General features: G+C 48.6%; 1 protein-coding gene across 1 annotated transcript in view; it reads left to right on the forward strand.

Annotated features, from left to right (window-relative positions):
* Window positions 1–5,013: 5,013 nt before the first annotated feature.
* PRKCH (protein kinase C eta) overlaps window positions 5,014–27,420 on the forward strand; it is a 175,134-nt gene continuing 152,727 nt past the window's right edge. The window contains exon 1 of the mRNA XM_006261626.4: window positions 5,014–5,448. Coding sequence (XP_006261688.4) covers window positions 5,092–5,448 — 357 coding nt within the window. The 5' untranslated portion in view covers window positions 5,014–5,091. The remainder of the gene's footprint in view (window positions 5,449–27,420) is intronic.

Consider the following 27,420-nt stretch of genomic DNA (forward strand, 5'->3'; position numbering starts at 1 on the left):
AATATAAAATTCTATGTAAGATCACAGGGGCTCCAAGGGGAAATGCACAACTAGTCTCACTGCTCTGGTTCCTTTGTTCCTGCATTTGCATGAATAGGAGTGCGTGCTAAGGTAGTTCTAAGAGGCAGCAAGCCAGAGCTTCTTTGCTGAGAGCTAGAAATGTTTTTTTTCTCTTAGGTACAGCCCCAAGGAAGGGCCGGGGCAAAGCCATGTAGTTTGAATGAGGGCATCAGAAAGTGTAATATCTCCCTGAATGCTCCTGCACACGATTAATCAAAGATATCAGATTTAGCCAAAGAACCTTGTCTGCCTGTGTCTTTAGACCAACACGGCTACAACCTACACCCCTGCACACAAATGTACCTGCAACCACGCTGTGCTGGCTTTTCCTCCTTAGACCTGAAGAAAAACGTCTTGCATTCAAAAGCCTGTCTAATTATCACATCTGTACAGTTGGTCCAATAAAAGATATCACCTGATGAAATCCTTGCTTCTTGTATAATTCCTGGACTATCACAGCTACATCAATCACTCTAACACTACCTGTGATTACTCTCTCTTACAGATGCTGCTCTGTTTCCTTCATCTCCTGGCATCTAGCATCTGACAAAGCATTTGCTGCTCACAAAAGCGCATGCAATGTCGGATTGATCCAATCTATAAAGTGCATCTACACCCTGCCTTCTGCCTGACTTCAGCCTGATATGGCTAACTACATCTCCTGGCATCTCATGGTGGAGAGTAGAGAGCATAAGCATTGCAGTTCTTTCCAGGCCCTGCCTAAACTGCTCAGCAGGGCGGTATTATAGCAGCAGCCGCTAGATGAGGCTGTTACACGTAGCCTTACTGCTAAGCAAGTTTTTAGTTCAGGAAGAAATGATGGTTTTCTGTTGCCGTGTCTTTGTAGAAAGATGATCGGCACTACCTGTTCCAGGCAGCTCACAATTAGCAAGAGCAGAGACAGCAGAAGTCTGTGCACTAGTCAGTGGTCCTGAGAAAGGACATCAGGAGCTTCTGGTTTCCCCGTCCCATGACAGAACAAGGGACCACTCCATACAACCTGGGAATGCTTTTGAAGCAGTGTGTGATGAGCCTGTGGATCTGAACTCCAGCAGCAGGAGGCATCAGTGGGTTTACTACATTGGCAATAAAAATGTCCAGAAAGAGCAGAGTTAATGCTAACACCTATCTTGGGCAGGATCTGAAACCTTTGGCATTGGCCTGCCTGGAGCGGGTGGAGAGAGACCAGCCTGAGCCAGCTGTGCGCAGAGATCTCCCCACATCTGCCTCCTTTGGGAAGGGGCCCCTTACACCTCCCTCGGAGGCTAGGTCCAGTTATAGACAGCATACCACTCTGCAGGGACCTGAGGTCCGATCCAGTCCGGCGATTCCTCTGGTGCTAAGACTCGCCCTGTTAGCCTGCTGAGAGATGGGCAGCGCTGACAGACTTCTTCAGCAGCCCCATTCTCAGGCCAGGACTTGCAATACAGGCACGAAAAGTCCCAACCTGTCAAACCTCTGATTTAGGCCCTGCCGGCAGAGCTATGGATTCCAGGAGAGGAAGAATGGAACGACTGTTCAATGACTGAACCTGTCGCACCTGTTTTCCTACGGGGAGGGAAGAGGAGCTGAAGCTGAAAGGATCCTTCCCCCAGAGGCAGCAATGAAACTGAAGCTGGCAAAGGGATTGGGGAGCAAACTTCATGAGGAAAGAGCTAGGAGAGAAAGACCCTGGGGATGGGAATGACCTGACTGGGACATGGCGCCACCGCCACTGTGTAGACATGCGCCGTGGCTCTAGGAGGCCCTAGGCCAGGGGCGAGGAATTATTTCGGGTGGAGGGCCGCTTACTGAGTTTGGCAAGCCATTGAGGGCTGCATGACAGCCAGGGGCAGATAAATATTCATTTTCTAAACTTTTTTAAGGGCCACGTGGGCCGGATAGAATGGCCTGGTGGTCCGCATCTGGCCCATGGGCTGCATTTTGCCCACCCCTGCCCTAGGCCATGACTTGTGCATGGGGAAGGGAGCAATGAAGGAGCTGCATGGAGGAAGGTGTGGGGATCAGCTGATGTGAAGGAGAAAAAGAGAGAGACCCAGGGGAGCTAACCAAGGAGAAGAATGAGAGGAAGGCGTTAGAAAGGCAGAGGAGTCAGGGAGGAGACTTGGGCAGAGAAAATGAAGATGAGAAGGAAAAGAAAAAGTGCCAAAAAGAGACAAGGGCTGGGAGGGGGGAAGAGAAGAGTGGACCTGAGAAATAACGGAGGAGAGAAGGAAAAAGCAAAACTGTGTAAGATTTCATTTTTGCCCAGCATTACACATCCGCGCGGATGGGATGGCATGCTCAGCGCAGAAATGTGGGGTCTGGTCCTTTGAAGGCAGACTGGAGACCAGCCAGGCAAGCCCTCCACCCGGATCCAAGCCCTGGGATAGGACCTTTGTGTTTACTGAATTACCCAGGCCTCTGAACCCATCGGAGATCTGTGTTTAGAGCAATGGCGTATTTATCTTACTCTTCCCTGGCTATCCGCTGAGTGTCCTCAGAGCAAAGCTCAGGCCTGGGTAATGTTTAAATCACCCAGGCCTTTGGTCGGTCACATTTTCTCCCGCTGCAAAGATCACAAAGAGATTCAACAGAAAAAACCCCCAGCTGCACAAAAGCAGTAGGGGAGGTGAGGACTTGCACATTCCCCACCCAGTTCACTAAGGGAGTTGCAAATGTGAGAGCTCAATTAGGAGCATTTAAATTATGATTTTAAGTGCCTGCAGATTCCCCCCCACCCCTGGGGAAAAACCAAACAAACCGAGCCCCCTGAAAGTCAAAGCCCTAGTTAATGATACACAGCTGATCACAAAGTGCAGGCAAGGCAAAATGTAAGTTACTTTTGCTATTGGAGTCTTATCTGCGCTGTCTCTATTCCTCTTTTTCTGACTGAATATGTAGCTTTCACATTACTATTTCTGTTGTAAAGCACCAGAGAGTCCAGACACCTACTGAAATGCTACAGCTGGAAGCTTGCACTCTTGCAATCCCTGGTGTTGGGTTATTTTTTGCAAAAGGCAAGGATTTCTTAGGGTGATATCTTTTATGGGACCAACTAGGTAGTCGGGATAAAGCCAGGCAGGCTTTCCAGCGTAAGACATTCTTTGTCAGGTTTTACGCTGGAAAGCTTGTCTGACCATCCCAACTACGTAGCTGGTCCAATAAAAGACCAAGACTAAGAAATCCTTGCCTCTTGCAGTATTTCTGGACCATCAATGCTACAACATCACGCTACACAACTGTACTTTTTCATCATGGAACCGCACAACAGATCACTTTCCTCTGACGAACTGCTCCTTAATCTTCCCTGAGGTTAAAATTAGGGATGTGACCGTGTGAAATGCATGGTGCCCGAAGGGAATGGAGTTGCCTTTACAATTGACTGCGCAGGGAAAAGCTTGGGCCGGTGGCAGCATTTGTCCCTGGGGGCTGTAGGAAGCTTTTAGCCGCTACTGGAAGGATTGGGTGTGAACAAGGCCGATCTCTTCACCCAGGGCTCAAGAGAGGTGATTCTTACCGTGATGAGGATGAGGGTGATGTAGGCCTGCCAGCCTGCGGCTTTCCTCTCTCTCACCTGCCTAACGCTTTGCCTCCTGGCAAATCTATTTTGGCTGCTGCTTTCCCAGGCGATGGCGATCCACCCCGAGGACACGGCATGCTCTGCTTGCTGCCAGCTGTGACCCCTTCTCTCTCAGGGGACAGGGTGTAGCTGCCTCCCTCATAAATAGGGGTAAGAGTTGACAAAATGGCGAAAAGAAAGTCAACTGGGATTTCTTACCGACTCCCTCTTGCAAGACCACAACCAGGGGTCACGACATGACCCGAGTTTAAAATGAACAAGTGTCATTAAAACATGGCCACTGGATTTGGTGGAAGCCACCAGCGTAGCTGGATTCAAGAAGGGACACGTTCTGGGGGGAAAGGGGTGTCCCTTTTCTAGTGAGCCTGGCTGTGGGAGCCTCTGAATCGGAGCTTCCTCGACCCCTAAATGCTGGTGGTGGGAGGGAAAACCCCGCTTAGACCCAGTTCCTTCTCCCCTTCAGCACCTGCTCTCTGTCCATGGGACAGGCCTACTTGTCATCCTTCGGAGCGTGGGCCCACCACTAACTTTTTAGACGGGAGGTGATAAACGAGTACTTGGGACAAATAATGAGAACAGGGGCAGAAGCGGAGGTCAGAGGGCCATGACAAGAGGAGCAGAGCCCCCTGTGCGGCAGGACGCTGGGCAAGACCCCTGACAGCTCTCCACAACGTGCGGGAAGCCAGATTCACAAAGGGGTTGGGCACCTTCCCGGAGGAAAGGGGCACGGGATGCTCCTGAGCCTGGGCGCGAGGGGCGCAGGCACTGCACCAGCGTGTCCTCCCTCGATTTGCAATGCTGCCGGCTGCCAGAGGGAGAGGAACAGGGGAGAAAACCCATTTGAATGTGGGGGCAGCTGGGTTTCGGCACTTTCCCGGAGGAAAGGGGCACGGGACGCTCCTGAGCCTGGGCGCGGGGGGCACAGGCACTGCACCAGCGTGTGCTCCCTCGACTTGCAATGCTGCCAGGGGGAGAGGAACAGGGGAGAAAACCCATTTGGATGTGAGGGCAGCTGGGTTTGGGCACTTTCCTGGAGGAAAGGAGCACGGGACGCTCCTGAGCCTGGGCGCGGGGGGCGCAGGCACTGACCAGCGTGTCCTCCCTCGACTTGCAATGCTGCCAGGGGGAGAGGAACGGGGGAGGAAACCCATTTGGATGTGGGGGCAGCTGGGTTTGGGCACTTTCCCGGAGGAAAGGGGCACGGGACGCTCCTGAGCCTGGGCGCGAGGGGCGCAGGCACTGCACGTGCGAGGAGGAAAACCCCTTGGGACGCAGGGGCAGGCGGCCTCACAAGGGGATTCCCGGAGCACCGGGGCGCGGGGCGGCAGCCGGCCGGGGGCGGAGGCGCAGGCGGAGGCGGAGGCGGAGCGGCTCCACCCCGGGCGCGGGGGCGGACTCCGCCCCGCTCAGGGCAGGCACGGGGAGCCGAGCCGAGCCGAGCCGGGCCAGGCCGGGCCGGGCGCGGGGCGATGTCGGACGCGCTGCACTTCACGGGCTGCATGAAGGTGCGCGTGGGGGAGGCGGTGGGGCTGCAGCCCACGCGCTGGTCCCTGCGCCACTCGCTCTTCAAGAAGGGGCAGGTGCTGGACCCCTACGTGGCGCTGAGCGTGGACCAGGTGCGCGTGGGGCAGACCCGCACCAAGCAGCGCACGAGCCGGCCCACCTTCAACGAGGAGTTCAGCGCCGCCGTGTCGGCCGGCCGCCAGCTCGAGCTCGCCGTCTTCCACGACACGCCGCTCGGCTACGACGACTTCGTGGCGCACTGCTCCCTGCCCTTCGCCGACGTGCTGCGGGGCGCCGGCCCGGCCGGCTGCTTCGAGGGATGGGTGAGTGCACGCTCTGCACGCCCGCGCCTGCTTGCACACGGGCACGCGCGTATGCACACCTGCCAGCATGCACCTGCGAGCACGCACATGTATGCCTGCATGTGCACATACACACACACACACACGGACACTCACCCGCTTGCATGCACCTGCGAGGGCACAGACACACACACGTGCCTGCACATGCGCGCAGACTCAGACTTCTGCACATACACATACATGCACGCAGACACGTGCACCTGCCTGCATGCGTCTGCACATGCACATGGACACACACGCAGACACGTGCGCTCGGACACGCACACATCTGCCCACACGTAGGTGCCTGCACACACAGTTGCCTGTGCACACCTACACATGCTTACATATATACATGGACATGCATACACGTGCACGCATATGCCTGCAGGCACATGCTTGCATGCCCCTGCACACCCACCTGCCTGCATGTAGCTGCGTGTGCACATGCACACCTTTCTGCATGCATCTGTGTATTCACACTCATCTGCCTGCACACACCTGCACACGCACCTGCCTACGTGTGCCTGCACACACACCTGCACACACACAGCCACACAAACCTGCCTGCATGCGCCTGCACAAACACATGCACCTGCACATGCACCTGCTTGCACACACACACGTACACACACCTGTCTACATTCCTGTGCCTCCCTACCTCCTTTCACCTGAATTCACCCAGGGCAGCGCCCTTCTTGGCTGGTGCTCTGTGGATGGGAGAGGGGTAGCAAGCCCTGTCAGTCTGAAGTCGGGCAGTTAGCCAGAGTTGTCTGAAAGTCATAAAAACTTGTGATATCTGTTTCTGTTAGTTGAAGGTGCAAAACTACCTTGCCTTGTAGTGTGAGGTCAGGCAGAAGGCAGGGAGATTTACACTTTATAGAACAACAGTTCTCAAGCAGGGGCTGCGGCCCACTTGGGGATGCCTTGAGATCCTTTTGAGGGTGCTGTGGGAGGCCACGCAGTGCTCGCACTCTCAGATGTGCACATGTGATTCACCAGATAAGCCCAGAGGGTTTCCAGATAGGAATCCAGGGTGTTAAAACATCTGCCTTGCTGCTGCTGTTCTGAGTTCTTTGCAACTGGAAAATTGCTCTAGTATTTTTTGTAGTGAAAAAATCAAGTGAAAACTAAGAGCAAGTTCTCAAGGGACCTTAAGTCTCTCAAGAGGGCCAGGAAAGGTTGAGCCTAGAAAAGGTTGAGAACTATTGGTATAGATCAGAGGTGTCAAACTCCTTTGGCCCTGGGGGCCAGGTGGGTGGCGCAGGACTGATCCACGGGCCAGGTGAATGGTGTGGGATGCCCCTGTGGACTGAATCAGGCCTGCGGACTCCCTCCATGCCGGATCCAGCGTCTGTAGCGCTTGTTCTGGCCGCTTCAGGACTGCGCTGCACATAGCTCCCGCTTAGACTGGATCAGGACACAAGCTGCACACAGCAAGTGCTCCAGCTGTCTGGGGTGGACGCCACGTGTAGTGCAGGTCCTGGACAAGTGAAGCAGGCCCTGGATCCAGCATGCAAAGGGGTGCAGACTGGCCCCGGCGCAAGGCTGGCAACAGGGGCTGGATGGTGTGGCTCTGGGGGCCGGTTCAACACCTCGTTATTGTCCAGTTAAACCAGAGATGTATAGCATGAGCTTTCTTAAGCCATGGATTACTTCATCAGATGCTGTGAAGAGACGGCAAGCAGAGCTTCCAAATAGAAAGCAGTGGTTAAAATACAAAGGGTAGAGAAGGGGGGAAGAAAAAGGAGCAGCTCTACTGAGAGGCAAGGGGGGGCAGGAAAGAGAAAAGCAGTTAACCCGCTGAGGGACATAGGGGTTTTAAAAACTAGTCCAGGTAGTAGGATAAAAGTCCATAGTCGTGGGTTATGAAAACTTACGCTACACCTCTCTGATTCAGTTATGCTATAAGGTACACGTCGACTCTGGGGATTGACTTGGGACCTTCCAGGGTAAAAGCAAGAGCTACAGCATGAGTCAAAAAACATCGAGACTGGAGCTGGAACATCTCTTGTGGGTTTGCTGGGTGGGGACCTGTTGCACATGAGCTCCCTCAGACTCTCGTGCACTTTTCCCTGTGCTTTGAGCACACATGCATGCACTCAGGGATGCAAGAATTCCTGGGTACTTATGCACATGCCCCGACACATCTGGACAGGTACGTCTTTGTTGGGCCAAAGTTACCCCTGCATGTAACGGGGTTCCAGCAGTGATTAGTTCTGTACCACACACAGCAGTTCTTGCTAAACAGCAGTACTTGCAGCTAGTTCCCATACAGATGTGCCGTATTTCAGTCCAAACAGAGGGAATGATCTATAGGCAGGTGAAGTGTCTGCCTTTGTTTCCTTGCTAGAACAAGGCGAGCATGATCTGTCCAGTGATGCTTCACAGCATGTCAGGCAGTTCAGTGCGAGAATACACACCCACTCTGGGCAGATTGAAGTGTTCATAATTTCCCTGGAGGGATTGCATCTACTTCCTTATCAAGAGAGGAAGCTTAGTAAGCATGGTATAATCACCACCCCAATCAAATCAGGCTGAGGATAGCTGAAAGAGGTGGCACTAAAATACCCGAGATCATATCACAAGGGAAGCTGGCACCAGCTTTGGTTCCCTTTCACATTTCAGTATCAAGGCAGAACATAGTCTTGTATTGCAAACTGTGAGAGCAATGATTGTGTGTCTGTAGAAAAAAATGCCAGTAATGAGGCCATTAATGGGAATTACCCTGCCACTTATCACCATCACAGCCCAGCATATTAAGCGCTCTACAGGCAAGTGGAAGGTCCCTGCTCCATGGTGTGCATCTGGCCTGCTGCCGGTCCTGGGAGTGGGTGCAGTGTCGTGTATGCATCCCTAGATTAGCATTGGTCTAGCTAGCTTGGGTACCGGTAGCAGCCAGGCTGCAGCAGTATAGAGAGGTGTGATCATCTGAGCACTTGCCCAACTTCTCGTGCAGGTTTGGGGGTCTGTCTCTGAGTACTTCCATGTTTGCAGGAACCAAACTAGCTAGTTTAAGTCAAGGTGGAAGTGGACTTTATAGACTAACCCAGTGATTCTCAAGCAGGCTGCCACAGCCCCCTGGGGTGCCTGAAGATCCCTTCAAGGGTGCCATGCGGAGTCGCACCATGTTAGTACTGTGAAGTGTGCAGACATGATTCACGAGATAAACACAGGGATTTGAGATGGGAATCCATAGTGTTACAATCATTCTGACCTGGCGTGGGCTTTCTAAGTTCCTTGCAAAAGAAGAACTGCCCTGTTATTTTTCTGTAGTCAAAAACAGAATCAAAGCTAAGAGCTGGCATTTCCCACGGAGGTGGCTGGGTATAACTCTAAGGAGTTGAGAACAACTGCAGTAGCCTTAGATGAGGGTGCACCTCACCTTGCCTTCTTCCAGACTTCAGACTAACATGGCTAACTACCTCTCTCTAGCCAATTTAGAGTTAGCTCCACTATCCTTGTGCCGCTGTGCAATCCCATCCCATAGAGCAGGGATGGGCAAGTATTTGGGCTGGATGGACACTTAGTGAGTATTGGTGAGTTGTCGTGGGCTGGGTCAGTACCCTTTCCCCGTGCCCCACAACAGCTCACCAAAACTCCCAAGGTGAATCTGCTCAGTGCTTGGCTGGGTGGCTGGGATGGGGCTGCAGGTTGGTGGGGAGCAGGATGGGCAGGTGGGGCTGGGATCTTGGGATCAATATAAAGTGACGTGCGGGGAGTGGCTCGTGGCTCTGCCCCAGGCCCCGGCTCCCTGCTGTCACGGTCCTGCGATCCCGGGGTCTCCTTGGAGACTAGCAGGACTCACCTGGGCATGGCGCACGGGATGGGGCCACAGCTGGGCAGGGAGCGGCATCTGGGAGTGCGACAGGTGGGGCCAGGATTTGGGGGTGATGACAGCATGGGGCCAGGGCCCGAGGCAGAGCTGCGCTCTGCTCCCTGCACTCTCCTACCCGCAGTACCAGCACCCATTGCAAGGACATGCAGGCAGTGGATTGCAGCTCAATTTCGGGCCCCAGCCCTGCGCTGGCTCATCCCACGCCTCGACACTGCTCCCTACCTGCCCGCAGCCCCATCCCATGCACCCGGGGTCCTGCCCTGGCGGTGGGTGTGGGGCAGATAGGTCAGGGTGCCTGGCCAGTGGAGCTGGCAGTGGTAGCAGCCAGGAGGAGCTGCCACCACCATTGGGGCTGCTGGGAAATAAGGCTGGCCTCTGTGCACCCGGGGGCAGTGGGACCGGCCGCACGTGCCATGGTCCAGTTCTGTCACCTGGAAAACAGGTGGCAGAGTCAGGATCCTTGCCATGCAAGGGGACGTCTACAGAGTGTTTTGGACGTGTCTGATTGTTTCAGTGAGCGGGTCATTTTTCAGCAATGCAGTTAGATCAATACAACCCCAGGGGTGCATGCAACAGTGGGTGCCTTACATTGGTATCCTTAATTCCCCTTCCAGAATGGAGTTGTACCGCTTTAATCAGACCAGTCCAGTCAGTGTTACAGCTTTTTTGTGGGTAGACAAGGCCAACTAATGTACCCCTGTTGTCCTGTAGCTCATCAAGGTCCATCAGAGTAGTGGCTACTCTTTCATTAAATCAAATGGATGGTATAGTGCATTTTTGGGGGGGAAAGAACCATCCTAGGCTGTGCTGGCATCCAGATGTGGTGATCAAAGGATATAAGAGTTAGGAAAAACATAGAAATTCTGACAGTTAAAAAAAAAAAATTCATCGTTCCGCACAAAAATGAAATGGAGACATTTCGAAATTTTTCGTGGAAAGGGAATTCCAACAAAAAAAATCTGTTTTGGAAAAATATCAATGTTTCCATTCAATATTTGCAGAATAAAAAGGAGGGAGTGGATGCCCCAACCCCACAGGCGGTCTCCCCAGGGCTGTGCCATGCCCTGAGGGTAGTCCCAGAGAATTAACCCTAGAGTCAGTGGTGGAGGAAGGGAAATGTCCCCTGCCACCGAGAAGGGAGCCTGGAAGTCCTGAGAGCAGCAGCTTGAGCTGGGCTTTTCCGGCTTTCGGCTCCTTGGAGGGGCCTGCAAACTGTGCAGTCCTATGTCTGGGACAGTCTGCACGGCTGAGCTCTCCCAGAATGGGCATTTTCTGACAAAACCCCCCGATTTGTCAAAACATCTTTGGCCACCTCTAGTGATAAGAGCAGACAGAAGAAGGGGCAAGTTTTGCAGGCTGTGTGTTGCTACTGGCCCTTACCGGAAGACCTGGTAGGTGTGATGATTCACAGATGGATCACAATCCTACGAGTTCAACCCCAAACTCTTATGCGTATGAGTAACTTAGTGAATATGAGTTGTCCCTGTGCATGTGCTTAAGCATGTGAGTCTTCACGCTGGGAAGGGGAAAAGCAATGCTGTGCATGTAGTCTGCATTGAATTTCACACTCAAGACTTAATGGGGCCTCTTACAACTCTTCAGTTTGTTTGATTGGGGTTTTTTTTTCTTGACATGCCTCTCTTAAACAGTGTTACAACAGCCTGATTACTTCTGAATTTGCATATTCATGCTGGAATACAATTTACATTAATCTTACTTGGGTCAAATTTTACAAAGGCATGTCAACAGCGAAGATTTGTAGTGAGACTCTGCGTGCTATTCCCTGTCACTTTTATCGGCCTGTCAAGCGATGGAGCGGCGAGCATGCAGTCAATCTCTTGAGCTAAATGTCAACCTGCCACTTGTACTCCTCGGCGTAGATCAAGTGGGCGCGTCTCTCTCTCCCCTGTCACGTACCTTTGCATAGGCACTTACTTACGGGCAGAGTGGGTGTAACACTTTACCAAACACAAATGGAAGCAGTTTGTATTCATTTTGCACAGGTGCAAGCAGCTCACCCAGGTGTGAGTGAGCAGAGCATAAAGGCCATTGTTGTCATCTGGCTGCTCCTGAATGATGATTTGCATCCAGATTGCATTCCTTATATCAAAGCATTTATTTAGTTATTCCAAACCAGATGCAGGATGTTTGTTTAATAACTTTTTTTGACGTTGTGCACTGTTTCCCCTTACTTTTCTTCCCGTACGCAGTGAGGGAGTTGGATGCCACCCAAATACCATCGGTAATCTAGAGTATTGAGTTGTACCTGAATGAGGAACTGTTTACAGCATATCAGTACCAGATATCGTAGTCTTCATTCCTGTGTCTTACGGGATTTATACAGCAGCTGTAGTAAATATTAAGCACTAGACAAATAGTAATTGTTAAGAGTGGGTCACAATAGCCTTGAGTTGTCGCTGTTGCTAGTGAGTGATTGATTGTTTCAAAGGTTGTCCGGCCACCGATAGAGTGCTTCCAGTGTGTTAAACTGTCTCGGGTCTCTTTTAAGCTTTGATCTTGGCAAACGTGAAGGGAAGGCATTCACACCGCCACTCATGTGTCTCCAAAAACTACTAGCTGTGCCTGTATATAGCAGATAAATGGATCGGTAGCAGGATGGGTTTGGAACAAGGAGTACATCCTATCAACCTTATTTCCATCTATCCACAGGACGGATGCTAGAACAGCGACTTGTTAACAGTTTGCTTGCTTTCTGTGAGGGCTGAAAACTAGCATTGTTTCTCCCCGGTTCTTTGTCAGGAAGACTTTGGTTTTTTTTGTTCTTGTTTTTTAGTTTCTCCTGTAGCCCTTTGTAGGGTTCTGATTTTTCAGTAGCACGTGAACAAGCATTTTGCCCGTTTTCACTCTGCTCAGTACAAGAAGAAACTTATTTGCAAAGCATCAATTCTAAGTCCTGTGCAAGATCTAAAGGGATACGTCCACACATGCATTACTGCACCATTGGTACTGTGCATTAACTTTAGTACCTGTGGGCGCCTATACACAAGCATGCTGGCGTTCCAGCGCGTCGGAGCAGACTCGGTTGAGTTTGCTGGAGCGTGGCAATTGCTGCGCTCCAGCAGCTTCCGCGTGTCATGTATCAGTATCCCCGCGCTTAAAAATGGTGGGGGGGCACCCGAACTAAGGCTCATCAAACAAGCTTTAGTTCAAGCACCCCCACCACCGTTTTTAAACACGGGGACGCTGATACAGGAGATGTGGTGGCACTTTAATTAGAGCGGCTCTAATTAGAGCGCTGACCCCTCATTCCTGGAGCACGTGTAAAAGTGCCCTGTAAAAACAGGTACTAACTGAATGCGCAGTAACCAGCGCTGCCATGCAGTAGTGCCGGCGCACGCCTTTTTAGTGATGCTAATAAGCAGTAGATTAATTCGACTGTGCATTAGCGCAGTAGCACAGCTTTTGCTGTGACACACGAATGTACAGTCGAGTTAGTCTGCTGTGCATTTAATGTCTTGTGTGGACGCGCCTAGCAAGGACATAGTCCCCTCCCGAAAAGTCTCAGCAAATGGACAGCGCATTTGGTTGCTAACCTAATATAGAAAAGTGTTGCCGGCATAGTTCTGCAACATCGCACCAGATAAGTGCTCCTGCTATGGTTAGAGCTCCTGCCAGCAAACACGTCCTTCTCATTTTTCTTTTCAGAGGTACTAAGCTTGGTTTTTCCTGAGATGGACTGTGGTCATGATGGACTTCACAGAAGTATATTTTTAAAGGGAGATTTGAATGAAGAGAGGGAAGGCTTCACAAAATCCAAAATCAGGCTGTAGGGTTCGGAGAGACGTGTGGACATTTGCTTATCCATCTATGGCAACTGCTGCTGCAAATAGTCATTCTTTCTGTTTGGCAGCATCTTCCGTCTGAGACCGAACTAGCTCTAGTTCTCACATATGACTTTTAATTTGATTTGCCCAACAGCCATTTATATAGGTTACATTTTCTCCATTTATACAGGTTTGAGATCTGCCCAACAGCCAGTTATATAGGTTAGTTCCCCCCCCCCAACCAACTCATCTAATACATTTTAAGCTCCCTCCACCTCTGCACTGCTAAGTAGGTTGGAGATAAGACCGTTTACTCTGATATAAAACAGGATTTAGACAAAGTGTTATTCCCCATTTTTATCCATTTTTGTGTGAGCTTATCTTTTTTGGCTATATTAATAAAAGTATGCGACAACTGGGCTTATACGGTATGTGTGGGAAGATGCACCTTTGAAGCTATCCTGCTTTACTCCAGAATTTCAACATCTGTGGTGAGGCTTTAAATTGGCATTGCATTGGGCATCCGAGTTAAATACTAGCTAGCTCGCTGGTGAACAAGCTGGGGAGGAAACGAGAGGAGTGGTCCTGTGCAGTCCCCTGGCAGCGATGGCTCTTTTTAGCCTTACAAAGGAGAGCTGGTCTGAATTGTCTGGCAAAACCGTTTTTCATCAGGAAATGCTGAAGCCGTGGAAGAGGGGCTTTTTGTGAGAGTGTACCAGTTTGAAAGAAACTTTTGTCGGAAAAAGTTTTCCGGTGAGTGGCTGCACTTTGTGGTCGAAACAGAAGAGAGCAAAGAATGGCCCACGTGAGTGCCCGACGCTCTGAGCATTGGCCGCTCTGTGATCTTTCTCCCGAAAGGTATCATTTTTAATCCCCACATAGACTTGGGACTTTTTTTCGTAAACCTTGCCCATACTTTTGTGTGCAAGCTGTTCCCTGCCTAGCTCCAGTCTGGCATAGGGGTGCCTGAGGACTGCCACCGCATTTCTCTTCCAGCGGGCCCACGTTGGAAGCCAAACCGTGGGAACTGCGAGAAAAACACTGTAAGCACCCAAACCCAAGAGGCAGGTGACCAAGCCTACACCCCCCCTGTTGTCGTACCCGGATGCCTGTTCGGGGTGGTGCCTCCTTTGTGGGCAGAACCGAGAAGAATACAGCTGTTTTTCTTACTTGCTAATTTGACCGCCGGTGATCTGGTGATCTCGTCCTTGGCAATCGCAGGGCACGAGCTTGTCTTTGACAATTGCAGGGTTATTTTTCCTGCTGTCCCTTTTGTGGCTGCCACACAAGGTCATGAGTGGCATTGGTAGCACTTAGCAGAGTCCCTGCTTAGAGGTTGAGGGGGTGCGCTTGGGGTTTGCTAACCTGGGCTCTGATTCTGCACACACATGTGCAGCGGGGGTAGCATGCCTGTAAAGTTATCGCTGCCTGTTAGCATTTGCAGGCCTGCATTTGTGGTCACGGCATATAAAAGAGGCTGCTTGCTGGGAATGAGGACCAGGCACTGGTTCTCAGTAGGATAAGGAAGCGGGGCGCCTTAGGACGCGCTGTGCAGTAGGACTGTTATAGCTTGGTTGGGGGGGGGGGGGCTGCATGTTTAGCAATTGCCACACAAGTGTTTTTGCAGAGCTGCATTTTCACCAAGCTTTCTCTTTTGAATGATTTCTGAGAAGCAAGCGGGTTGCAATCCATTTTGAGCATATAGGCAAGAAAAGGCTGTCGAGGGGGCAGCCTGGACTATTAAAATTGCCAGGAGAATGCCTACCGGTTTACAAGGGAATACCTACCAGTTTGCATTGCATTTAAATGATAAATACGGTTTAAATGGCATTGGGCATCTGAGTTAAATACTAACTAGTTCACTGCTGAACAAGCCGGGGAGGAAACGAGAGGAGCGGTCCTGTGCAGTCCCCTGGCTGTGACGGCTCTTTTTAGCTTTGCAAGGAGAGCTGGTCTGAATTTTCTGGGAAACCTGTTTCTCATCAGGAAATGCTGAAGCCATGGAAGAGGGGCTTTTTGTGAGAGCATACCAGTTAACATTTGAACTGGTAGATATGAGAATACCTACCAGTTTACAAGTTGGTCTACTAAAAGATATCAGATTCACCCAAACAGCCTTGTCTGCCTGTGTCCTTAGGTCAACTGGGCTACAACCTACACCCCCATACCAGTTTACAATGTACTCGATAGGAAAGCATATCCCTCTGCCAAGGCAAATGATAGTCTGTTGTTTTCCCTCTTTCCAGAGTCTAAAAGTTCCTTTGATGTCGTCGGCTTGATTGGAGCTATTGTGCTCTGCTGATATAATTAAGAAATCTCCAGCATTTTTGTGTAACCCTGGAAAAGGGACAAGCAGAGGAGATACCAGAATCAGTCTCTAAGCACTTCTATAAATCATTCAGCGTCAAACATCAGGCCTCATCGCTCCCAAAAATCTCAGCCCGCTTGGAAATCCCGGGACAGGCACAGCAAACATTTAGATCTCATAAGCCTTTAAATGAATAGGTCTCTGACTAGTTGGAGAGTTAGATCTCCACTCCGTCCCTCCTCCCTCTTCTAAAGATCAAGGAAATAGTGGTGGCTTAGCAACATTAACCAGCGTGCTTGAAGCTGCTGTGTTTGGTGGGTTGGATGTTTTTTAAGTCAATATAAAGCTCTGCTATCCCAGCAATATTTTTCGTTTGATGTTTTGAGATATTTTCTGTGTATAAATACAACCGCTGAATAAAAGAGAGTTTATTTTTAAAGCCAGCAAACCTTCCTAAGGCAGATGCAGCTTCTACCATCATTCAAAGTGCTTTTGCTAGTACAACTGCATCTACACTAGGCTTTTGCCCATATAGAAACATTGCAAATATCACCCCTTGCCATACAGAAAATGTTTCTGCTGTACGCCTGCAAAAGTCTTGCAAGCACCTGGTTTCATTATTAAATCGATTGGTGGTAGAATCCTGGATATAAAGATCCCTCTCCAAATATCTAATAAAGAAAAGACACCTCACCATTCGATAAGGGTTCAAGCATATGAACCACGTCCCCTTGGAGGAGAAGGCAGTGGGGCTTTATTTTGTGCCTGCTGCTGCGTGGTATTGCCTGTGCATTCGCTCAGACCCTGTTGTTCAGGGACAGGAATCTGCAGTGCCTTGCCGCTCTGATGCCGAGTGCTGGACTTCCTTTTGCTGCAGAATTAGAGCGTGCACAAAGGCAGATATTGTGGAGAAGCTAACACAAAATCAATTCCCATCCCCTTTTGTCCCATATTAAGTCATTTGTATAACCGTACTCCAGGAGATAAAGGTCTTATATAAAAAATAAACGTTGGACGACTTCGAAGTCGTGTAGTTAAAGCAGTACATGCTCCTCTATTGGAACATGTTTGGTATATTATACAGGTGCTTTACAGGCACAGCTGTTCCCATATGGGAAGAGGTATAACTTATACCAGTGTGGAAGAGCCTTACATTGATATAACCAGTGTACCCTCCCTAGGAGTTATGCCAGCTTAAACACATGGTTTAAAAAAAAATCACACCTGTCACTAATTTTATAGTGGTGTATACTGGTGTGCAATCAGCTCGCAGAGTAGTGGGAATGGGATAAAATAGCCAAGCCAAGTAGCCAGGATATGATGACAGGTATCTATCTATCTTATAAACTTCCTTCTGTTGATTTTTCACGCTGTGCATAGTTAACCCAGGGAACTCAGTTGTCCCAAGATAGTCTTAAGGCCATGAGCTTAGTAGAACTAATACCTGCTTTAACACACACACACACGCGCGCGTGCGCATGTACACGCACGCTTGTGTTTCTACTTAGATTGTCAGCTCTCTGGTGCAGCGACACGCACACGCTTGTGTTTCTACTTAGATTGTCAGCTCTGGTGCAGCGACACACACGCACGCTTGTGTTTCTACAAAGATTGTCAGCTCTCTGGTGCAAGGTCCATCTTCTTGTGCTGTAGCACTTAAGCACAGCGTGGTGCTATTCCACGACTACAAATAATTACCTGTTCAGGACAGTTGCGAACCCCAAATGTCAGGGGCTAGGAAGAAGCTGAGCAACCAATCATTAAACTGTCCACAAAGCTTCCTGCCGTTCCTCTGAAACACCTGGCATTAACCAATATTGGAAACAGAAATCTCAGTTCGAGGCAGGACCACTCTGGGCTGGATTGGTTCCTATTTTCCTAAAACAATATCATAGGAAAAAGAGATTCAGAAATAATTTCTATCTCATAGTTTTGGTTTTACCTGCTTGCTTGTTTGGCTCTAGAATTAGTCTGTGTTTTTGGCAGTGCTGCATTTCTTCTCTCTCGCTTGCTGTCTTTGAAATGAACCCCAAGACCTGATGTGAACAAATCATCCAGAACTTGACTTGTTGTGTGACTCTCTTCTTTTGCTTTTGCTTTTTAAACCTTTTTTTATATATATATATCAGTCGCGGACTTTTAATTTGGGAAACCTGTTTTCTTCCCAGCGCCAAAAAAAAGGAATAACTGCCATTGTCTGTATTGTTTTAGGGTCTGTAGCCCCACCATGCTTGGTGTTGCTATATGAATAACAGAAAGGCACTCCCTGCACCAGAGAGCTCAGAGTCTGGGCTAGTGACAGTCTGCTACAGGTGGTGAGACAGATAAACTGGAGTGCGGTGGCAATAAAGATGAGTGTGTATGTTTGGTTTCATTCATTATTTCATGGATCAACTAGTCACACATTCTGGCTAGCCTCGGCAAGACCCTAATATCTTGGTATACACAGAGAGTTACTTAGGGATAGATGTTCAGAAATGTATCCATCTAGAGTAAGGGTGTCGTTCCACATTAATTTATTCTGTTTTGGGTTAAGTTTATTTGGCATGAGGTCCTCTGGTGCCACAATAAGAGCCTCCCTGGGGGTAGGCAGGCAGGAATAGAGATGATTTTCAGTTCACGCTCCATTCACTGCAGTCAGTTTTGCTGGATGCTTCGATCCGCCAAGAGTTGTTTGTAGGCACCACGGCAGAAGCAGATGTTTAAGGACAGGTGAGGTGAGGTGAGGTAAGGAGGTGGCTACTCTGGTACTGTATATGGGCAGAGGGCAGCGTAGAGATGCACCTTATAGACTAACTGAATCAGAGATGCAGAAGCTCTTGCTTATAACAGTTTATGCATCTGGATCCAGTTAATCTATAAGGTGCATTTTTGCCCTGACTTCAGGCTAACATGGTTAACTACCTCTCTCTGCTCTTCGGATGGGGAAGTTCTTCCCAAGTGGAAAGGACATTTATTGTTTTGAGGAATAAAAATCAGGTGTTGGCAGTTCAGGGCCAGCGTCTTCAAGTTGATGTGCTTTGCTAAAGGAAGAGAAAAAGCCTTGCCAACGCAGGGCCTGAATCTACTTTGGCTTCCTTGTGTCAGGAAAGGCAAACTGTTGCAACTCATGGCATAAAAGCCAGGCTCTCGACGTTTCCTTTTTCTCCGGCATCTATTTTTAGCGCCCCCCTAATGAATGTCACCTTCTTCCTCTTGGCACCCTGCTGTAAAATGCCAGCCGGCAGAAAGTTTGTGTTTTGCAAGACCCCATTTATCAGACCCGAGTCATCAGTGCTCACGCTGCTTCTGCTTTCACGTTCCCATTTTACACCAGTCGGTCTCCGTTGACATCGGTGGAGCTATTCCCGGCTCGCACCCGTGGAACTGGGAGCAGTATCCAGGCCAGCTTTCCCTCTTATGTGTAGCAAGGATATTTAATGGTGACAGGGTTATACATTATTTACTGAGCACAGCAAGTGTGTGCAGAGCTGCCGAAAAAGAAGCAAACGCTGCTTTTTCCCCAACAAGTCATTATTTAGGATCAGCGGTTCCCAATCTGCAGTATGGGATGACAGGTGGTACACGTTAACAGGTGGTACACGTTAACAGATTTATTACCATTACTTTATATGACACAAATTTACTGGTGGTACTTAAGGTTGAACTGAAAAAACTTGCTGGTGGTGCTTAAGGTTGTATTGTTTTAAATTGGCCGTGCGCGATCTGTCAAGAGTTTGGGAACTGCTGATCTAGGTCACTGAAGACCATGAAGAAATGAGCCCAAAGTTAGGGGTTTGTCACTTTTTTTTGTATTATCATTTGGCTCATCTAACATCCACAGAAGCTGAGGTGCACAAGATTGGAGCATCTTCTCATTGATGACTCTTACAATTACTCCCCAAATCTTTAGAGGATGATAAAAAAAAATCCCATTGGTTCTTGGAATATGCCAGGAGGAATAGGAGGCTCTTTTCAATTCCAGTAAAACAGGGGTATCAAAGATATATCCACATCCTGGGGGTCTGATCTAGTCCACGAGGTCAGCCCCGCGCTGTTCATCTGGCCTGTGGACTAGGTCCACATCCCTGCAGTCCAGGGAAGGATCAGCCAGCAGCTCTCTCTCCTTTATTACAAGGAATACTTAACTGGGTGACTGCAGCTAGGAGAGGTGACCAGTATGTTGTGGGAGCAGATGTAGTCCCCTGCCTGGCAAGTGCCAGCCCATTTAGTGCGAAGCCCTGAACTCTGAATATTTGAGCTTATCCAAGGATGTGTAAGCAAGAAGTGTAGGTAATGCAGCGGTGCTGTCTTTTCCAGGGCTGAGCCATTGGATCAACATCTTTTTCTCCAGATCGCATTATTTTGTTGGATTGAGAGAGAGAGCAGCTATGTTTTCATTGCTCCCAACTTTATCAAGAGTTATCACAGTATGTGCTTTCCCTGCTAAAGAAAGGCTGTAAGATGGAGGGAACGTGCCTCTCCGTCTTGTTTGAATAGCAACTGTTCAGACATTTCCAGTAACAAGCCTAGCAGTGTGAGGCAGAGTGTAGCAGGTCAGGCTACGTTTCCTGTATGGCAAAAAACATTTTTCAGTCCTGAGCCCACTGTAAGCAAAATGCACGGATGCCTATACGTGGACAGATGCTGCTGGAAAAACAGCGGATACAAGTCCATTATTGCAAAATGAAACGTAGCACTAAGCAAAAGACAGTAGGTGCATCTACATGTGCGCTTTACTGCGGAGTTGACTAATTAGCTCTGCAGTAAAGTGTCACTGTCTACACAGCGGTGCTATTAGGCCGGTGAAAACTAATTAACTCCACCGTAGGATAGTACTGCCCGACACAAGGACTGTCCTACAGGTGAGTTATTTACTCCGCTGCGATGCATGTGTAGACGGTGACTGGGTCTGGGTGGGGTACGAGGGTGCCACAGTGCTGTCTAGCCCCACGCTGTAGCACCCTCATGCCCCAGCCAGCCCCTCTGCAGCATGTTAAGCCAGGCTGACCCCCCGAATCCCCTGCCAGCCGGGGCTGCACCACCCAAGCTCAGCCCGGGTGCACGTGTAAACAGTATGCCTGGGAGCAATATACTGCAGCACAAACTTCGCTGGAGTTTATTTGGGCGCGCTCAGTGCATGTGTAGCAGCGAGCGGCAGAATCTTTGGCCCTTCTGCTTGGACAGAGATGTTTAAATAGCCTTGTCCAGACTGGATTTTAAACCTGTTTAGATAACATGTTAAATGGACATAACACATTAAAAAAAATGACCTTGCTTTCAGTATAGTCCATGGTTGAATGTCAAGAATTGACCATGACCAGTTTTACTCAAGTTTACCAGGTTTTACGCTGACTCGTGTTAACACGTTTTTGAACACCACTCATTGTGTTTAACTAACCTAAAAACCATTTCCAGCACCATACGCTGTCCTGGGCTAGAGAAACCAAGGGAAGAAATGCACAAGTGTAGCTGTATCCCTTCTGACTCGCAAGTCAACTGTGCATAAGCATTTGTAACTTTTATACTGTAGAAAGGAATACTTCTGAACAAGCGTGACTGCTAGGTCCTTATTCTGCAAGCCATTTGAGTGAGTGGGTAACATTTAAACATGCAAGTAGTCCCAAAAAAGTCCTTTGGGATTCTCATGTTCTGAAAATTGTGCGTCGTCAACAGACTTTTCTTAATCAAAGAAGGCCTTACTGTTAATTATAATGGGCACATCTACACGTTCATGAAAGCACCTTAGGTATGATGCATTTAGTGTAGTACTTGCTTAATAAAATCCTAACTAAACGTGCAGTAACTAAAGTTACTGCGCAGTAGTGATGGTGCACAATTTTTTCATGACGCTTGCTGCTCATTAGCCTAATAACACTGCGCAGTCGGCTATTAGCACGGTTTTTAACTGCCACACTACTACACGGCGTTATTAGGCTAATGCGCAGTAAGCGTGTCATGTAGATGCGCCCACTGAGTCCTGTTTTCAGGATCAGATTCCTCACTTTATTCATTTTTATCTTATTTTGTATTGTGTCCTGTACACTCAAGAAAGAGTCGGTTGGTGTCCTTCTGGGGGGAAGGTATTTCATGGGAGGCTATGTAAGGCTGCTTATCTGCAAGTGATCTCAGCATTTACTGCAGCTCTCATTTCCCTTCGTCACGTCCAAGCGCCTACATCTAAGCAGAGTGATTTATAACTAGGATGACTTTAGTATTTTGCTTATTTTTAAAAAGGCATAAATCTTATTTCTCTTCTTGCTACGTCTCACGTTCCAGCAGCAGACTCGTCGCGGCCGTTATGTTTGAGGTGGTGTCAGTTCTCACTTAAATCTCATGCTCTGAAGCCCCTCTTTCTGCCTCAATAAAGGGAAATTAGTTGAGAAAAGTCTGAAGACACTTGAAATGTGCTATTTTTACAGGACCTTTGTAGACCATATCATTGGCTCTTGGAAGAGGGTTTGAAAAGGCTCTCCTAATTCCCCAGACAGCTCCCCCCCGTGATGCTTGATACCTGGGCAGTTTATTGACAGAAGAGCAGAGCAGCTGTCAGTGTTGATTAACCTAGGATGTATAAAATAGGTCGTTTTCGCCTGGTTCGGAGAAGTGTCTGCAAAAAAAAAAAGTGCTTTGGCCTCAAGAGTGTTAGAAAAGCTAGTGCTTCATTACAGCCTCTCGCAGAGAAGAAAAGCATCTTTTTTTAGTCAGCCATGGAGCAGTTGCAAGTTTTTAAAAAACAGCCATATTAATTTGCACTTTGTCTCTCACAATATTCAGCGACTGTTTCCACAGGAACAGCTCGCTACAATAGACACTGTTGTGGTTTGCTAGGAAGCCACAGTTGCAGCAGGTATGACTTTCAAAATGCACCAAATCTTTCCATCTTTCACTTTGAATTTTCCAGTCGCTGCTTATTTTTTTCAGAAGTTTTACCTCCCTATTATTAAGTGCAAAGTGGCTTAAGAGTATTCCTGTCGGGTTCGTGCCCCGGAGTGCTTGCGAGTGCTCAGATTCCCTCAGATCGGAGTAAGAGCCTGATTTCGGGGCTACACTTCAGCACGGTCGATGGAGCGAGGCCAGCCAAGGACCTGACTCGATCTGGATAATCCTGTCTTTGGTTGATGGATCCCTAGGAACTGGGTGCTAGAGGGCTCAATCCATCTGCCTTTATTTAGTTAGTTTTTCAAGATCACTAATCTGAAATGCTGCCCATATATATATATATATATATATATATATATATATCACAGGCTTGAGCTTTGCCTTCTATTATAACACTCGCTCACCTTAAAGATGTTTTGAATGGATTTACTGAAAAGATTTATGAAAATGATATCTCTCCTTTGCTACTCAAACCTCTCTGGATGCAAATCTGCGATGGGAATTTAGGATTTTTATTTTAGGGGGTGGGAAATAAATTGTGATGGGAGACTTTAGGCTGCACTTCTGCAAGAGCCATGTTTTGTCAATAGGAAAAGAAGACTGCAGTGTAAAGGGGCATAAATGATAGCAAGGCGATTCTTTCTGGGGCTGTATATACACTTCCTCCACTAGCTAATGTTGGAAGAGTAGGAATTAAAAGTATGTGCATTTATAAAATAAAATACACCAAGACTGGCTGCACACTGCAGTGACAACAGAGCAGAAGCCAAGTGCACATAGGCAAGGTGATTGTGTATTAAGCGGAGCACGTGATAGCTTCAACAGGACCGTGCGGCAATGAAAACTACTCTTCTACTAGGGAGCTTTGCATGCTGGGACTTGTAGTATTCTCAGGCAACATTTCTGCTGCGAAGATGGTGGCATTTACTTGCTGCACGGTGGCACTTTAGGAGCCGTGCCGTGGTTTGGCAGTGCCTGGAGTTGCAGTGAAGTGCAATGAGCAGCAGTGCCCCCGTATACTTCAGTAGTGTCGGTTTTTTAGTAGCATCAAGAGAAACTTGTCACAATTTATTGCACCCTTTCACTTTTGCAGGCACCCTTTTTTGCGTCTTTACCATCGCTGTACCTCAAGCATGCTATCTGAACTGCTGCTTCAGCTTGAAGTGCGCTTTGGGAGGGAAGAGGGACATGCCCGATCCCATGGCAGATGCTACTAGATGCCAGCGCATGCTGCCTAAAGGCTCACGGTCACATGCTTATACCAGAAGTCCCTCGTTTTGCAAATTTAGGTTGAACATTGAGGTCAGCTATTTCCACAGCAGCAGTGCACCTCTTCCTGGGCACCGGTGACCTGCACGGGTCAGGAGGCCAATATTCTTCAAGCCCCTTCCCGTCGCAGCACAACCACTGGAGTCGCAGCTTTGACTGTGAGGTCACAAGTGCATGATGAGGTCATCTTCCACGTCTCCCTTGGCCGTGGAATACGGATGACATCGTTCATCGTGCTCAAACTGACGGTGGAGCTTGACAACAGTCCCTTCATGTGGCACATAACTTCTAATAATCCCCCCAAATGTTTAAATTAATCTTTTGCTATAGAAAGGTAGCACAAAACGCAGATAGTTAAAATTCTCCAGGAAGAAACCCCCCTTTAAAATGTTATTCTTTTGTTCCCATTTAAGTGAATTATTTTATTTAAAAACTGAGAGAGAGCAAGTTCTGTTTTTAAAATTTGTTTGCAGCTGGTAATAGCAAGCTTGGTTTTCTTTTCCCCTCACCCCCTGGCAATACAGAGCCCAGGGATTGTGTAAGTCGAAGCCTGGATCCCATCCCAAATTGTGTTTTTGCTGAATAAGTGTGGAAGCGTGTTTCCCAGAGCTGGGCCGGGTACGGTTCGAACACACGTGTGAATGGCAGCCTCGAAATTTCTTTGGGATTAAGAAGTTGCCCTTACACCCAAGGAATGGTAGACACGGGCATGCCTTAGCACTTCTGATTGCACCTTTTTAGGGAGGCTCTTTGGCACAGATTGCTACTGCTTTAACTATGTATTCTTGAGGGTTATCAGGGAGATGTGTTCAGGTAGCTACTAAGATCTAGGGGGCAAAACATGACTAGTCCATAATATCTGTAAGGATCAGAAAACTGGCAATGGCAGGAAAGAGTGGTCTCAGCTAACTGATTCAGTCTATACAGGTGCAACTCAACCCTGTCTTCTGGGAAAGAGCACAATTAACTCTTGACCCGGCAAGAATCTCGTTAGCACTAATGGTTAGACATGTCCATGCCGTCATCACCTAGATTCATACAGAGACCTTGACCCAACCTCCAAAAAATGCTTCCCATTAATTGCTCCCTTTTAGAGAGCCCGGTGAGCTGAGCAGAGGTTTCAGTGCGCTAAGTAAGTGGGTGCAGCTACAGGTGTGAGCTCCCTTGTACTTCAGGAGACCATATCTGAAAACATAGGTCTTATATATGCCTCTGCTTAGTCAGAGGAAACCTCAGCTTTGACAAAACTACTCTCAGTGAGCCACACGGTCATAAGCAAAATGAGGTTTTTTCCTCCAGTGGTTCTAACAGCAATGATTTCCCGGCAATGCAAGAGCAGAGTTTTTATCATCATTAGGATGAGAGAGTTTCTGTCTTGTTTTGTTATAGGAGGAGAAAGCAGCTGATTCTGGGGATCTGGAATTAAAAGGTGCTCTGCGGTCATGGATACTGTGGATGGCTGGAAGAGGCCTGGGTTGTATTCCCAGTTCTGCCAGTGGCTTCCCTGCGGGATAGCTTCTAGCATGTGTGCTCTCTGCCTCCATTTCTGTATTGGTAACAGAGAGAGAAATGCTTGCCTCCTTTAGCACACATTGAAGTCCTGTAGGTAAAAGGCACAATATCTATATCGCAATACGGCAGGACCATCTGCATAGGCAAGGCAGCGGTCGTAACGGATGCTCCTCGACTTTGTACAAAAACAAATGAAATATTTGCCATTCAGCACCCTGAGTTTGAAGTACTGTTAGCCCATCCAACTGCACGCTGCCTCTCCTGATTTAATCTAATACGGGCAGAGATCAAAACCCTAACGTGCTGTTTTAAGATGCAGTGAAGCAGGACTTCTTGTGTCACTCTAAAAGATTGCATTTTAGCTTGTAGCTCCCAGTTTCCTGCCTTTTGAGATGAAGGCGTCTAGATATGCAGTTATCAGTCTTGGGGGGGGGGGGTTCCTTGTGCTCTTCATGGTAGTGACGAAGCACTACAAATAGCTGGGCTTTTCTAATGAAGTTGCTATCACTCTAGCATGATGGTACGACTTACTGTAAATAGTAGGAAACTGCTTGCTTTGGCAGGCAAGATTTCTAAGTATTGTGGTCTTATAAAGGCTTAAAAGAAGAGTAAAATCTTCCATCTCGGTGTCTTTGACATTTAATAGCCCAAGTGACCAAACCCAGGCCTCAACAATTATTAGTTTATTTAGTGAGTAGTTTCCCAGTAGAAAAAAAGCTTTTAGGCAAGAATGGAAGAGAAGCAATGCCACACAGTGAACTGAAATGTGATAGCTGATTAAAAAGAGCTCCTAGAATTGGTTTATATGATTAACACATTCAAGGTTACATTACAACCCTGTAGTAATGACCAAAATGATGTATCCTAATTTTTTGTATCGGAGAGCAAAATCATAAAAGAGCACAGGCAAGGAAAGTCACTCTGATCACAGACTGTTTTAGCTGCGTATATCCTAGACGAGCCCCATACGCCTCTGAGGAGTATAATATAACTCCATGGGTTTCAACAGTGAGTTTTTTCCAGCAAAGAACTAATATCAAGTGTGACTAAAGCAGTCTCTGGATGCCCAGCATCCAAAGAGCATGCAAGAGGCTTGCAATTGTGAGCAGCTTTGCAGAAGGGCTGCTAGAGCAGACATCGAGCCAAAGGGCATTGCAGGTAGTCCTCGCGCAGGCAGCGTTCACCCGTCTTTGTGGCTCTTTCCAGAGTGGCAGCTACAGATGTGGCACTGCTGTTGTACTGAGAAACGCCACGTGGCTGCCATTTGTTGTGGGCTTTCAATCGTCTCTGTACTGGACACACCACGAGCCTGCCTGCATTCTGGCTCTCTTGGGTCTTTTTTTTTTTTTCCTGGAAAGAGCAAGAGTGTAGCGGTTTTCTGGTTTTCCTGCCAAATTATACCGAGGTGATTGCAAAAAAAATATCAAACCCGTCGGTCATCTGTGAAACTCTGGGAAGAGCGAGTCGTTCCCTTCAGTATATATTTAACAGGAGTCTAGGGTTACCGTATTTCCAGTTCCAAACAAGAGGATGCCTGTCGCGTGGGGGGAAGGGAGGGGGATATATAGGACTGTGACCGGGGGGGGGGGCAGTGATATGCTGGTGCCCTGCCCATTTTGTTGCCCCTCACTCCCAAGGCACAGCCCCCTCCCCAGCCTTGCTGTTGCCCCCCCCAAAATGCAGTGCCGTGCCCCCGTGGGCCATGCTGGTGACCCTCACTCCCAATCTGCAGCCCCCCGCCCCTGCAACTAGTCCCTGCTGGTGCCCCTCACTCCCAACCCGCACCCCCCTGGCGCTGCCAGGACCCTCCACTCCTGACCCACAGTCCCCTGCCCCCCTGGTGCCCCTTATTCCCAAGCCTCATATCATATTTTTTTTTAAATGCCCAGACCGAGATTGGAGGCTCTAAAAACAGGACATGTCCGGGAAAGCCTGGATGTACTGTAACCCTATATGCAAAGGATTATTGTGGACATGCCTACTAGCCTCTCAGCACCTAAAGTGTCCAACAATAGCTATAATAGCCTTTTTATGTGGAGGTTTTAGGGGCTGCACAAGGTGTTGTGGATTCATGCTTCATTGGTCTCGAGTGCCTCTCCTCTAACTAATCAACCAGCCAGCCAGGCTCCGGCCCGTTTCTGCAGTTGTATGTGTGGCTGGCTTTTTGCGACACACACACTGTGCATGCCACATGGACGCTTTCGGAGATATGTGGGGTTGGGTCACTTTGTGGCAACCAAGTGCACGCATCAGTAAATGTAGCTCCGTGCTTGCAAACTCTCAAGCCCGGGAGCTTGGTCTCTGTCCATTTGGAAATTATTCTATAGCCAATATTTTACCTGGCAAGGAAAGAGGAAACCAGCAGTGTCCAATGGTGGATC

Source organism: Alligator mississippiensis, chromosome 2 (assembly GCF_030867095.1).
Source record: "Alligator mississippiensis isolate rAllMis1 chromosome 2, rAllMis1, whole genome shotgun sequence".
NCBI lineage: Eukaryota > Metazoa > Chordata > Crocodylia > Alligatoridae > Alligator > Alligator mississippiensis.